Genomic DNA, 13896 nt, shown 5'->3' with positions numbered 1-13896 from the left:
GTTTTGTAGATTGTCAAAAACTACTCAAAATTGGTGTCGATTCAACTCTCTATAAAATTTTAATGACTGTGCTCCTGTTAACTAAATATTTGAAACAGAAAAATAGCAAGTACTACATATGCTCTTTTTAAACAATAAATAAGCATTTTTTTTAAACAAGAATTAAATATAAACTTTACACATCCAAAATACAATATACAACCTATCTCAAAAAGGACTTGTCGATTACAGAAACATAGTAAAACCATATTACGAACTGCACGTCAGCTTTCCTATACAAACGGCAATGCTGCGCACTGCAGCTTGAATTTCTTCAAGTTCCACAGTGAGCTTACCGATTTTCCTACTTGGAGTACGACGTCTGGCTCCGTCATTTGACTAGCTGGACAGATGACAGAGTCCAGCGGAATGAAATAATCAGATTCGGTGGTGTTAACAAATTAGTTACCTTTTTCAAGACGGATAAGTGTGAATCTTCCAAAGATACTGTGTTGAAGTAATTTTATCTTTTCGGAAAGGCTGATGTGATAAGGCTGTAGTAAGATTAATAAGACTTAAGCCGTATTTTATCCAACGGAAAACATTTTGTATCATCTGTCACCTTCAAAAAGAACAAGTTGTATGGACTGTCTCATTAAGACCACAACAGCAGAAGTTAACAATATATACAAATAAAGTTTTATCAGTTTTCTATAATGCAGAAAACAAGAGACTTCCATAAAAAGGATTTCTTTGTTCTCAAACTTCACTTAGAAACTCAGCTTAACATACAGTTGTTCTGTAGCATTAGTAAAGTTCACTAACAAAAGACTTTGCTTGTATGCTGTAAATAAACCAAAGTGTTCAACAGTTTTGTTGCCTTTGTTCATGTGGTATTTAGTTGGCTTTGTCTTTCAGTTTCAGCTTTCTTCTCTTGCCGGTGGTTAACTGCAGCCCAGAAGGTTATTTTTTTCAGCACCTGCTGCAACAGTTTTGACGGCAAGCATTGTATTTGATTCTTTAAGAGAGCTGCGTTTTTACCAATGCAGTCAAGACACAACCTAAAGAAGCAGAAGAGGAAAAAAAAAGAAAAAAAAAAAGAAAGATTTAAGTAAATGGTCTATAACCTAAAAACCTGTGTGTAAAAGCGCAGTGCCATAACAATTTACACCAGACTCTGTGCCAATAACCTCAACTCACCTGAGGAGTGAATAAGGTTGAGTCTGAAATATCAACAAGTCACTGCAATGACCCTGATCAACAGAAAAAAAGAACCATTAAAATGACAAACAGCTTATCTCAGAAATACTGCTATTTTCTAGATTAATGTAACATGTATTACCACATGCATAATTTAAAACTGAGAATACTTAAATAATTATTTATAAAGAATCTGAATAACAAATTCCTTTTTATGAGCCTAACAAGGGCAGGAAAAAACCCTCTTAAATTACTTTCCAAGAACACCTAAGGTCACATCTCACAATATCATGATATGAATGCACCCAATAGTATCAGCAATTGTTATCAACTTTATTTCAATTTTAATTATTATAGGGCTAGGATTTCATTATTCAGTTTACTGACTGTGTCCATGAAATGCAAGTCATCTTTGCTGCCACCAAACACCATCACTTCTCCTTCTTTTCCAAGGCAGGCTGTATGCCACAATCTAGAAATAAAATTATAAATAGAATTAGTGACCATGTAACAAAAAGCAGTTGTGTGTTATCAGCAAAACATCTAAAAATGAAATGTTTTTAAGGGTTTCAGAGAAGCAGTAAGTTTACTTGCATATTAACCTCTTCATCTCACATAGACTCTCCTCCTTGAATATGAATTCTTCTATGAATATGAATTCTTCATATTCAAGTTTCTTTTCAAAAGACTCTTTTGCTATAAGGATGTAAGTTCCTTTTAACTAAAATGGAAAGGTCACTTTTCTAATCCTGTGATTCCACTACTTAGGCACAGAGCCTTTAAGTCTTCCTGGCCTCACTACTTACCCAGAAGAATTTTACAATTTTAAGTAATGTATTTTACAATTTTAAGTAATGTATTTTACAAGTTGCTCTGTGAGCTGCAGAAACAACAAAGCCTGTTCTTTATCAGCCTGTGTCTCGAGGCAGACCTCCCGTTCTTATGGAATAATGGAGAACAAGCACTGAGCGCGCACTGGAGCGAGGCAATTACGAGAGTCTCTCTTCTGTTTGGCCATTTATTTGCACAGAGTATGTTGGGACTTAGTATCTCTGAGCTTCCTACTTCTCTGTCAAATATTACTGAAATGGGTCAATTGATTCAAAATGTACATGGGCAGGAGAGGCAGCCGTACATGCACAGAGCACAATAACGTAACACTTACTTCTTTGGAAACCAAGACAAAGACATCATTTCAAAAGTCTTCAGAGGTAAAAAATAATACCTTAAAATACAGTATTACTCGTTTCTTTAACAATATAAAAGGAGAGAGCAATGTGACTATCCATCTCATGAGAATTTTGCTGAATGATTACATTTCATACAGAACAATATATTTTTGTCATTATTTGATTTTTCTGTACTCTAATTATATATACTTTGTCTTATTTACCACTTCAACAAAACGTTACAGTGGAAAATTTTTAGAAAACAAAATAACTGTACAAAACAAGCTTTTGCCAAGAGCAGCTTTTCTTTTCTTTTCTTTTTTTCCAATTTTCCACTATTTCTTTTATTCATAACTACAATTCTAATGGCTTTAAGATTGTAGGGTTTCAGTACTGACTCTTATCCCTGAACACTAGGATGAGAGCTTCAGAACGCAAGGTATCCTGTTTCAGTTTTACGCTTCCCCCAGAGATTCCTGGGGATCATTTTCTGTGTGTCAATTACTTACATCATGCCCACAAGTAAGTTTTGTGTTGTGCATATAAAAGCACATGGTGTACGAAAAACCAAACAAACCAAAACCTGGCTTGTATAATCTTGCTTTAACGAAGATTCTGCTACTTCAGCAGCTACACCTTGCTAGATTTACTTTTATTATCAGCAGACCAAAATCTGTTATTTTTCTATTGGTCTATCACCACTGAAGTAAATATCACAAGAGGATTATCACCACAGAGCTCTGGCCCTTTAAGTCTACTTAACCAAAATAATATGCACCACTAGAACTTTCATGCAGAAGTAAACGTTCTCACTTTCTTACTCCATTCATATCAGTAATTATTCACCGTTCTCCTTAGGCTAAACTGTATCCCACCTTTTCTCTTCCTCGTACCTGTAGATAGATCTGTCTCTGCCTTATCTGCATTAGGAAAACTCTGGCCTGGACTTCATCACCGAAGAACACTGGGAAGCCTTTCCTGCCTTGACTTTGTTGACATCCTAGCTTGCAACCTGATGCTTTTTCTACAGACTGACAGAGTTTATGTCCTCTCACAGCTGCTCTAACTTATCACCTAAACATTCTAATAAAGCACGTTATTTAAATTATACAGATGCTGAATTGATGTAACCTTTTTACACAGCTCTTCTAACTAGAATAACAGAATTACATTGTAATGAAAACACTGGGAATCTAGAAGTTAAACACACAATTTGTTCTGTATTTTAACCTGGTGTGCAAAATGTTAGCTGAAGTACAGTTGATGGACAGAAAGAAAAATATTTTCTACCAATACAGAATCACAGATCTATAACCTGGAAGATAATTTTTTAGAAATTACTAAAAATGAAGGTTGAAGGAAATTATTCTTTACGGAATTTAAGGAGGGAATCAATTTTGCAGAAGCATCAGGAAAATACACTAATACATGTGTGATATACCGTGTATTATTATAAAAATAATAGAAATATATAAAAGAAGTATACATATATGTATTATTGCCAGTGCATTTTAAGTCCTGCTGTAAAGTCATATGAACGATAGAACTGACTTAAACCTTTTTCAGCTGCAGAGATCCTGCAGTAATCCTGTGTCAGAACAGGGATACAACTATGGTACAAGTAAGTACTTCACACTCAAACAAGTTCAATATATAGACAAGCTTTTGGTATGGCTCCTTTTATCCATGTTTCTAAGACTTTCTGAAAAAGGTTATTGAAGTATCTTTTCTTTTTTTTTTTTTTTAAAGGGGAAGAGGTAATTTACTTCAATAAAGAATTAGCTCAATGAAAGGTAACTGTCCTCAGCCTACAAACTGCATACCAAAATCTTCAGATGGTGAAGAGCCATAGGACATGTTTGGACTTGAGGGACCTCCAAGACTCAGCATGTAACCCAAAAGCTCTGTTCTCTTAGGAGGGTCTGGGCTATGTGTGCAGCAGAGTCCTCAGCAAATTTAGCAGTGTCAACCTCAGGAACCCTCTTTGGCGCTTCCGCTGCAGCAAGGAAGGTGGGTTGCTCAACAGCCTCTCTACCAGTACAGCCAAGTGACAGTTCCACTTTGTAGCCCAGTACGGGATCTGCCCTTGAATTGCCTGAAAGCCACTTGGGGCTCAAGAGTCTCTGGTTCCTAACACCCAGCCCTACCGCCACCTGAGGCACAAACGTTATTCCAGCTTAATCGCAGAGTGAAGGCTGAGCTGCAGCTCCCTGGGCTGCTGCCTGTAGAAAGAGCACAGTCTGTCCCTTCCTGATCCTTTTTCATGATGCACCAGTAAAAACAACTACACAGGGCGAGGCGGTCCACTTCAGCAGTTAACTGAGATCATCCACGTAAAGAACTGAACACGAAGACAAATATGATCCTTGACTGCTAATGATGTGCTTTGTTATTTAAGGCAGTCATCAGTCTTCATCAGTTCACTGATCGCAAAAAGACAGAAAATATTTTATGAAGCTAAGGTGTAAGTTTATTTGGGCTTGAACGAATTCGAAATATAACAAAGCAGAACACTTGGTCTAACAGTGCTGTTATATTTAAAAGACACCCTAGAATAGGATAAAACAGGAAGCACGTTAATTGAGGTAAAGATATTTCAGTAATAGAAAACAGAACATAAGGCAGGAAGCACGCAAATGCGACCAGAATTGTACACTATGCTAAAAGAATGATATAAAATTGTGCTGAAAGTACCTGGGTGAATGTACAGAATGAATTCCATAAAAACTGAAAAAAATTACTATCTACAGCAAATCAAGTCAATAGTATTTACATTATAAATACAGAGAATGCTTCAAACACCGTGTTAAAAAAAAGCCTGTGCTCTGATACAGCAAGCACCTGTTTTCAGGTTCTAAATAACCTGCAGGTTCAGAACATGAAACTTCCTTTCTTTAGTCAGAAAGAATGAACCTTCTTCTGTAGTCTTAAACTAGAGAGGGAAGGGGAACAGAGTCTGGAAGAGACAGTATTGTTGCCAGTATGAACAATACACATTCTAGAACTAGGTCCTTTTTGGTTGGCAGTTAAGTCCTCGAAATAACAAAACTCCACAGTCATTTGCTGGTTAGTACTAAATTCAGTTTTGCAAAACTGTAATCATAATTAGCTGCTTCTCCTCAGGGAAAAAAACCCAAACAAACAAGGTATTTTATAATACTTTTGAATCCTGAAAGATGCATCAACATTTTCATGGTTGTCTCCCTCATGTTTCTAATAATGTATCAACATTAATCAACTTTTATTATCATAGGTTATTAATTCCTCAAAAGTTGAGTGATATACATTTTCTTATATAAAAATAATTTGGCTATAGAACACTAGGTTAGTTGGACACCCAGATCCTTCATCACAAAAAATCTTTTAATGCAACTAAGCATTAACAAATACAGAAAGTAGTAATGCTGTATCAGGTATGAAGGAACTTAATTTAGTAAAGCAAACTATTCAATCATACTGCATTAGTTTTCTAAAATATTCTTAAAATATGGTTTAAAAATACTCAATTTATTCAATAATTTAAAATGACATAATATTTTAAAATGCCTAAATTTCAGCAAACGTTATCTATTTTTGTATACCTAGGCCTACTCTTAGGCAAATGGGTAAGTTGTTTCCATCCATTTGTTGTAATGCTGTGAATCCAGCCATCACCTACAAATAAGAACATACATTAGTACTTTTTCTTGGGACAAAGTATTACCATTTTTATTTATTTATACAAAAAGCTTTGTGTTCTAAGAGGACATTATATTAAGATAACAATAACATCACCACTACATTAACTTGCATCTTTTCAGTTTTTTGTAATTTAACTTAACCATTCAGTCACAGAAAGCTCGTTGCACTGAAATCTGGAATTAAAATACACTTACTTTTTTTCTTTTAGATATATTGAGAAAACAGGTCAATGTCCCTTTGAAAATCACCCTCTCCTAATGGACTATATCTGTGACACTTAAAGCTGTTTTTGCTAATTTAAATTCTTTTCATGAAAAGAAGTTGCCTTTTCTAGAAAAGGAACTCTGTGTAAGACGACGCTACTTCCTATTTAACATTTTGTAGCTGTGATTTGTTATTCATCCACAAATCTACATTATGTTGATATTATTATTTGTATCTTCTTACTGCAGTTGCTATTGATATCAAAAGTTACCCCTTGTTTGTATCAGAATGCATGAGATTCTTGCCTTTATTCTTTTAGATGATAGACAGTTTGATGAAAGATTTATTATTATACATTCTCACTGTACTACACAATGTGCTCCTACATTTCTATAAAAATAAGATAGCTAGAGAAATACTCAAGCACCATGAAAATTCTGTAACAAGATTTAGGTCTAAGTAACTTGAGAAAGACAACAAATGTGCATACTATACGAGGTTAGTATTGAAGTGTACAACAGAATTATAATCTCTAAATTACTTACTTAAAGGAACATTATCAGAACTTAGTCCACCAAAAAGAAAAAGTCTGTCATCTCCTATCGGAGTCAACGTGTGCCAGGATCGATCTTTTGGTTTCTCTCCACTGATACTAATTCTTGGTGAAACAAATAAACAAAAACAATTTTTCAAAGAATGCTGAAAAGTAACCTGCAGAAAACTTAATAGTTAATTTAGTTTGTCCTAGAACAAGCTTGACTATTTTCCCAGTGAAAAAGCTGCACTTATGCAATTCAAATTCACTCTTGAGACGAGCGGTGTTCAAATCTAAACCAAGTCATTTCTTGCAGTAATTGTTCTCTGAACAATTAGTTATGTAAATATCAAATGTAAGGACAAAACCATTGTTATTTTGTTTGTTTGTTTTCTTAAGATCACTAAAGCCACTCCTTAACATACAACTGAAGGCACTTAGCACAGCAAAGGAAGGACAATATATTCAATTAAACTGCACAGTACATGTAGGTAAACAGACTCAGTTATTTGATAAAATGTAATGAATCCCAAGGGGCTACAGTCTCTCCACTCCTAGGAAAATGATCTTCAATGATACAAGGATTGTGGCTTTACCTTTTACCCAAAAGCTACTACCTCTTCAACCATCGTTCCTTTTAACACAATGGTGGGTCACCCAAACTGAGGTAAATTTTAGTAAGAAGTGGAATTCCTAAGTATAAAACAGATATAGGTTCACTACTCTAAAAATCTGGTCATCTTACAAAAATACAGTTCTTCCTGATTTTATCTATGGATTTCATTTTAGCTGCACAATTAGGTATGCTTGAGATGAGAATCTGAACAGTAAAGGACCTGAACATAAGGGATTACCTATAGTGGGTGGCCTGAATTCACATTGTCTTAGTTTAGGCACTTAGGTATACAGTTGTCTCAGGAGGATCCAGCAGAGAAGAGTAAGGACCTCCAGAGGGCATCAGCCCACCTAGTATCTTGATACTAAGCAAAAGGCAACTTCTGTCATAAAGTACCTAAAGTTAGAGACAAAGAATCTAGGCCACTGCACACTCAGTATGTCCTAATTTTGGAAAAAGGATTAAAAAAGCAGGTGCAAACACCTGTACGTTCTCTTGCAGGGTCAGAATCTTAGTCAGAGACTGTCCAGAGTGGGTAAGAAAGGAACGTTAAGTCCAAGTAGACTGTATCTCAAAGAACCAGTTACTTTTTTTTCTTCCCCATTTTGCTAAACTGAGGTGAGTGTAATATACACAGATGTGAACTCAATCTACAATACAAACAGTGCAGAGGCAGTCATCTATATTTCCTTTATAATCAATGAAGAGAAACAGGTCCTTGAAAGCACAGCTCGTGATTTATTTTAGATGTCTACCTTAGCAGCAGTTGTCTCATGCTCAAGAAGTGCCTATTTCTCTTAACTGAGCACAGAGGAAGCCTGGGGTGAGTAACAGAGGCATCTGCAGTTCAGTTAGAGGAATTTCACTATTGGTGACTGCTAAGCAGTTCTCCATCTGGAAGTAAAGACTGAAGAATCACAGCTAATTAAATAGTGATTGCAAAGCTGTCCTACTATATTTGGCACTGAAGTTGAAGCCAAGTCACAATGTTTGAGTGCCTGCTTTGCAAAGCTCTTGTATAAGATGCTTCTAAAATTGGCAAAAGAGGCAGACTGTGCTGAGATACAACAGGCTTTGATGTTTAGAAAAATATATACCAGATACTGATGGGTGATAATGTTTCAATCTTTCACATTACTGATACAAAAAATTATCACAGTAACAGAAATAACATAATATTGAACACTGAATAACAGGTCAGTGGAGCTCTGGGAAGGCAAGGTAACTTCTGGGTAGTGGCAACTAAAATAAGTATTGCAATCTCATACTCGAAGATATTCCTGGATCAATAGGTTAATATTATGCTATTCCTTAAGGAACCTGCATAGAGTTGAATAAGAAAAAAGCTTGACATGACTGGTTAATGAAAAGCCATGGGGCTTTAAATAAAATCATCATTGCATTTGGAATTTTTCTTTTAGGAGAGGATGTCCAACAAGTGAATTTGAATGTTGGACTGTACAAACCAAGTTCTTCTTCGCTGGAAGATCTTTACCTTACAGAAGAACTTCAAACACTTGCAGTCAGCTTGTCTTGTCCAGCAGCATCCAGACAGCCAAACTTTTTAATCTGTATTAAATCATCGAGTCTGGTTTGGTGATAATTCACATGGGCAGTCAAAGGCAATCTCTCTGCAACTGCAGAATGGCTGAGATAATTCTGTTTTCAAGATCAGAAAGGTTGTATCCTGCCCAATTTTTAATTCATCATCGAATCAGAAATTTCAGTGGAAACAAATTTGAAGCTATAGTGTAAGAAAGGAAATGTTCCTTGCAAGAAACACCTAGCGGAGAAAATACTCACACTGTCTGAAGGAATTTCCCCACCTGTAAAATACTGGAATGACACTGGGGCTTTTTAGAGACAGTTTTGAGCTGGAAATGGGTTGTCTGATTAGAACTATTCAAAACTGTTGCTGGTACTCAAAGGATATAGAGTGATTTTCTTTACTTCACACTTTAATACATAACTTTATTGGTCTCAGCAAGCATTTCTTTGCTATATAAATCTCAGAGAAAAAAAAAAAAAGAGACAAAAAAAACCCCAGCCTGTTTATCTGCTCTGTCCTATTTTACAATGTTTGTGTGTGGAATCATGGGACTTTTGGGAGATGATTCCTACAAATGCCCAATTTCTAAATTACCACTAGTAATTTTATGAAAGAAAGCATGTAGCCAGAAATAATTTTCCAAACAATTTGTGCAAAGAGAGACTGTAAACTAGAGTCAAAATGTAAACACTAACTTGATATTGTCCTGAAAGATACACTGATTTTTGCTTCTCTTGTAATTAGGAGATGAAATCATGCTAAGAGATATTGTATGTTTGTGCATGCTGATAGGTGGCCTGGTAATATGAGATGATTATACCGCAGCAGATAATTAATAGCCACAAATAAATTATCTGGAGAATAAGCCCTAGGAAAGTACCCTTTTTTTTTTCCTGATTTGCAGTTGACAATGGCTAATCTAAATTCTGCCATCTGTGATAGTTTGAATTATATTTCTCAGGTTTCTGTAAGACCAGTCACTTTAGTAAGGGAAGAATAGGCCTGTGAAGGTTCCTGCAAGGCCAGCCTTTGATTAGTTACCTCTCTAGATATGAATAAATATGAACGCTTTACCTCCTGCGAGGTGCCACCACAGCAGCAGACACCCTGCAAAGAGTCTTTTTTTCCTAATCTCTTAAATCTCTTTTTTTAGTCTCTCTTAAATCTCTTTTTTCAGTCTCTCAAAGACTCTTGCAGCCGTGCTATAGAATGGCTAGATAGTAGGCTCCTAAATTTATAACGATCAGAGTCGACACTAAATCATGGGTAAGTCTTGTGAGCTATTCTTGGATCACAGTATAGAAATAATTGAATATTGGAATAAAAAAAAACTTTTTAGGAATGGCTGCATTTAGTATTACCATCCTTAGTCTAAGGCTGGGGGTGTGTGTGTATATGTAAAATCAGCCTGTTGTATTCAGGTCAAGAACAGAAAACACTTTTTAAAAAAACTTCAATATTAGCTTTCATATGCCAAACAAAAGGGAACACTGGCTGATGAGGACTAAGACAGAACTTTGACATTGACACTCCCTTCTTCAGGGCTTGAAGTTCCTCTCATTGACTTGTCACTCAACTGTCATGGGTTTCCTTTTTTTAAAGCAATATAAAGCAAGCCAAACAGCACCTGCTCGTGCAACAACAACAAAAAAAGCAAGCAGCTAAAGCAATAATCTGCATAATCAATCCACTCAGAAGTAAAGTTCACAGTCTAAGAGGGACAATGCTATCATTTAGGTAGAATATTATTAATTTTAAAACAACCAGCAAAGAAAAAGGGGAATTAAACTGATTAGTTAATCGTAAGTGCTAATTAAAGAAATCTTCAAAGAGAAGTTTTTTTGAAAGGACACTGTGGGATTTCTTTGTCCCGCTGCCATCAGCAGCAAGAAAGAATGGATGGAGGATTGTGTCTACTCCCTCGCTTTGCTCTCGGCTCAGAGGAACAGACTTGGTGCAGGATCAGATCAGCAGTCACAGGTGGTTAAAGATGCCCACCATAGGTGCAAGAAGCACATAAAGCCCTGGAGCAGGATCAGTACTGACATACTCAGGAAAGATGTATTTCATGGTCTTTTATGAAATTACTATTAGGTTATCTTGACAATAGGAACAGAACAGTGGTTATCACCCATCAGTTACTGTATACCTCCCGCTTTGTCTACCAGCTGACAATGTATCCAGTGATTCTACATGTGTAGTAGGCACTGTCATAAACGCTACATGCAAACAAACAAATCTTAGGAAGTATACTAATACTAATAATATTATTATACTAATAATACTAATATTATTGTACTAATAATACTAATAATACTATACTAATTTAGTTTAAAATTGAAGTATTTAGGTCATGCTTTTTACTTGACTTTAAAAAAAAATGGTTAAGATGCTTATCTTGGGGGGGGGGAGATACCTTTCCCCATTCAGTCCCATAACGAGCCAAACACAGATAGTAAAAACACTATTCAAAAAGACATCAAAACTAAAATTCCATATGGATAAATATACCCTTCTTGAAAATGAGGATGTTAAATCACTACATGCTGTGCTTAAAATAGCATCATCAACGCTTTGGTGCAGAACAGAAAAAGCTTAGTAACCACTATCAAATTAAATTAAATTGAAATCACAATATAACAGCTGTTAAAATAGTCCCCAAACTCCCATTCTCCTCTTGGAAAAGCTACAAAATTAGCACTGGAACAATTTAACAGTATGTTTCAATCTGCTATATTCAACTTTAAGTGTTATAGAGAGAAACCTACCTTCCAGACCAAGTCCAAGTGTCTAAATTCAGGCAGTGCAAATCATTCATCCTAGTTTGCTAGAACAAATAAATAAAATCCCAGTTGTGTTATATTAAGCAAACAATGAACAAAGTATTTCAGTGAGGCCTTCCCGGGACAGAATAATCCAAGTAACAATGTTTTGAAGAAAACTGTACCCATGTGCCTTAAAACAACTCTGTCTTATGTGGCAGATGAAAAGCATTTCTGCTCAAAAAAACCCATGCAACTCTCAGAAAACTACCTGTTAGGAATATTTACAGTAATGCAATGGCAGTGTGGGGCCAATTTTAGCTTTTAGTAGTAGTTTAATAGTGAAGAACTAGTGATATTCAGTTCCTGCAAATGTATTCAATTTTCATCCATAGAATTCATGGCACATAATTGCAGAAGGTGTAATAATCTACATACAGTTTCCTAGCACTATCTTCTTTGCGTTCTGATCAGAACTATGTATTCTCCCGCCTGGTCACTTATTCCTTGAAATATCCTAGTAGGTACTGTCTCAATACATGACATCCCACAAAAAGTTGATCACATCTGTGCTTTTCTCTCTTTTCCAGAAGGCAAGCCCTTTCACAAAGTTACTACTACAAACAAGAAGGTTTTATGACCCTTTAGCATTTGCCATAAAAATAATAAAATGTGTCAATAAGAACAATGGGAAATCAATACACTTGCATATCTGCCTCTGTTTTGAGATGAAGAAAGTAACTACCTTAAGAAACATAAAGGGGGGAATACAAGAAAGAACTTCTTTGCTTTAGATTGTAGCAATATATTCAATGGCTCGCAATATACTTGACTGATATTTGTGATTCCCCTAGGTACTACAAAACAGTATCTGAGAAGTAGGGAAATATATCTTGCCTTACCTTACAATCTCTTTTCTCCTAGGGTAGTCCATAGATCTATTAGAATAAGCCTTTCTCCAGATTGCAGATCCTTTGAGGCAGAAACTAGACTTGTCATTTAAGTCAGAACAGGAGTAGTTCTACCCCTGAGAACTCAGCCAGTTAGTGAGCTTGAGAGACTTCCAAAGCTGTCCATCAGAGTTATGGAAGGTCTCTCAGGGTATTTCAGGAAACAGCAAGGTTTTCAGGATAGCTATGGCCTCCTCTGATCAAGTACATGCTAGCCCTTTTCTGTCCAAGGGAAGAGAATGTTAACTAGCATTTTGGAAACGCCTTCAGAGAGGCCAATAGGCTAAAGAAAGCAGAATGTGAGGGCTTTTGTGCATTGCCTGAGAAACTTTATCCCTGCAAGAGGGTGAATGTAACAATAAAGTGTGGCCCAACTGACAGCTAGTGGAACAGATCTGTCTTCCATGACAAGTCTATTCAGTTTCCTGCTCCTTCAGTTGGCTTTGAAGGAGATGAGGAACAAATTATATAAGCAGAAAGCAAAATGCAATTACTGAGTATCTTCTGCTGTACCTCTATACAGCTCAACAGTTGGGGGTAGGGTGGGGAAAAAGCAACATCCTGGCCTCTAGAACTAAAAATACTTAATCATCTTGGAATAAACACAGTTCGATACGGAGGACATCTATTAAAGAAAGGGAAGAAAGAAAGTTGCTGTTATGTTGGAAATTAAGGTTTCAAGAAGATCCTGTTCAAGACCTCCTCGCTGACTTTCCTTTCCTAGGCATTAGGCAGAAGATGGAGTAGTTTTCAGTTTCTTGGTCCCTGGGAAATCAATGTATTATAATCTTTACATTCTCATGATTCAACAGATTGACAGATGCATAATTACATCAACCTCATTTTGAATTCAAAACACAGCATCAGTTGGACATTTATGTCTAAGATTCAGTCCTTTAACATAGCTTTAACAAATGAAAATGCCTTTCTACCCGACCTTTATTTGGAAAACTGTAAAGCACACAGTCAGGTTAATAGTATCGTCACTTGCCACATGCAAAGTTTTCTTGCAGTTTCTCATGTATTTCTAAGTGCTACCCACTATATTTAATCATTTAGCTGATAATCCTAAGATGTTCTTAATTGGCTTAAAAGCATCAAGCCTCATAAGAGGGTCTTCATTTCCCTTTAAGCTACAAGGACTCTTTAGACATCCTAGTTATCTATAGCACGTTCATTTATTTGCAGCCTAGTAAACATTAACCAGGATCTGCTTTGTCTCAGGATTAGCGTTCTAGCATGATGAAAGGC

General features: G+C 36.1%; 1 protein-coding gene across 1 annotated transcript in view; it reads right to left on the bottom strand.

Annotated features, from left to right (window-relative positions):
• Positions 1-34: 34 nt before the first annotated feature.
• KLHDC1 (kelch domain containing 1) overlaps positions 35-13896 on the bottom strand; it is a 31014-nt gene continuing 17152 nt past the window's right edge. The window contains exons 8-13 of the mRNA XM_075150724.1: positions 11702-11760; positions 6779-6891; positions 5930-6002; positions 1567-1651; positions 1180-1232; positions 35-1040 (exon numbers count right to left, since the gene is read on the bottom strand). Coding sequence (XP_075006825.1) covers positions 866-1040; positions 1180-1232; positions 1567-1651; positions 5930-6002; positions 6779-6891; positions 11702-11760 — 558 coding nt within the window. The 3' untranslated portion in view covers positions 35-865. The remainder of the gene's footprint in view (positions 1041-1179; positions 1233-1566; positions 1652-5929; positions 6003-6778; positions 6892-11701; positions 11761-13896) is intronic.

The sequence above is a fragment of the Calonectris borealis genome, chromosome 5 (assembly GCF_964195595.1).
Source record: "Calonectris borealis chromosome 5, bCalBor7.hap1.2, whole genome shotgun sequence".
NCBI lineage: Eukaryota > Metazoa > Chordata > Aves > Procellariiformes > Procellariidae > Calonectris > Calonectris borealis.
This window is presented reverse-complemented; position numbering and strand designations above follow the sequence as displayed.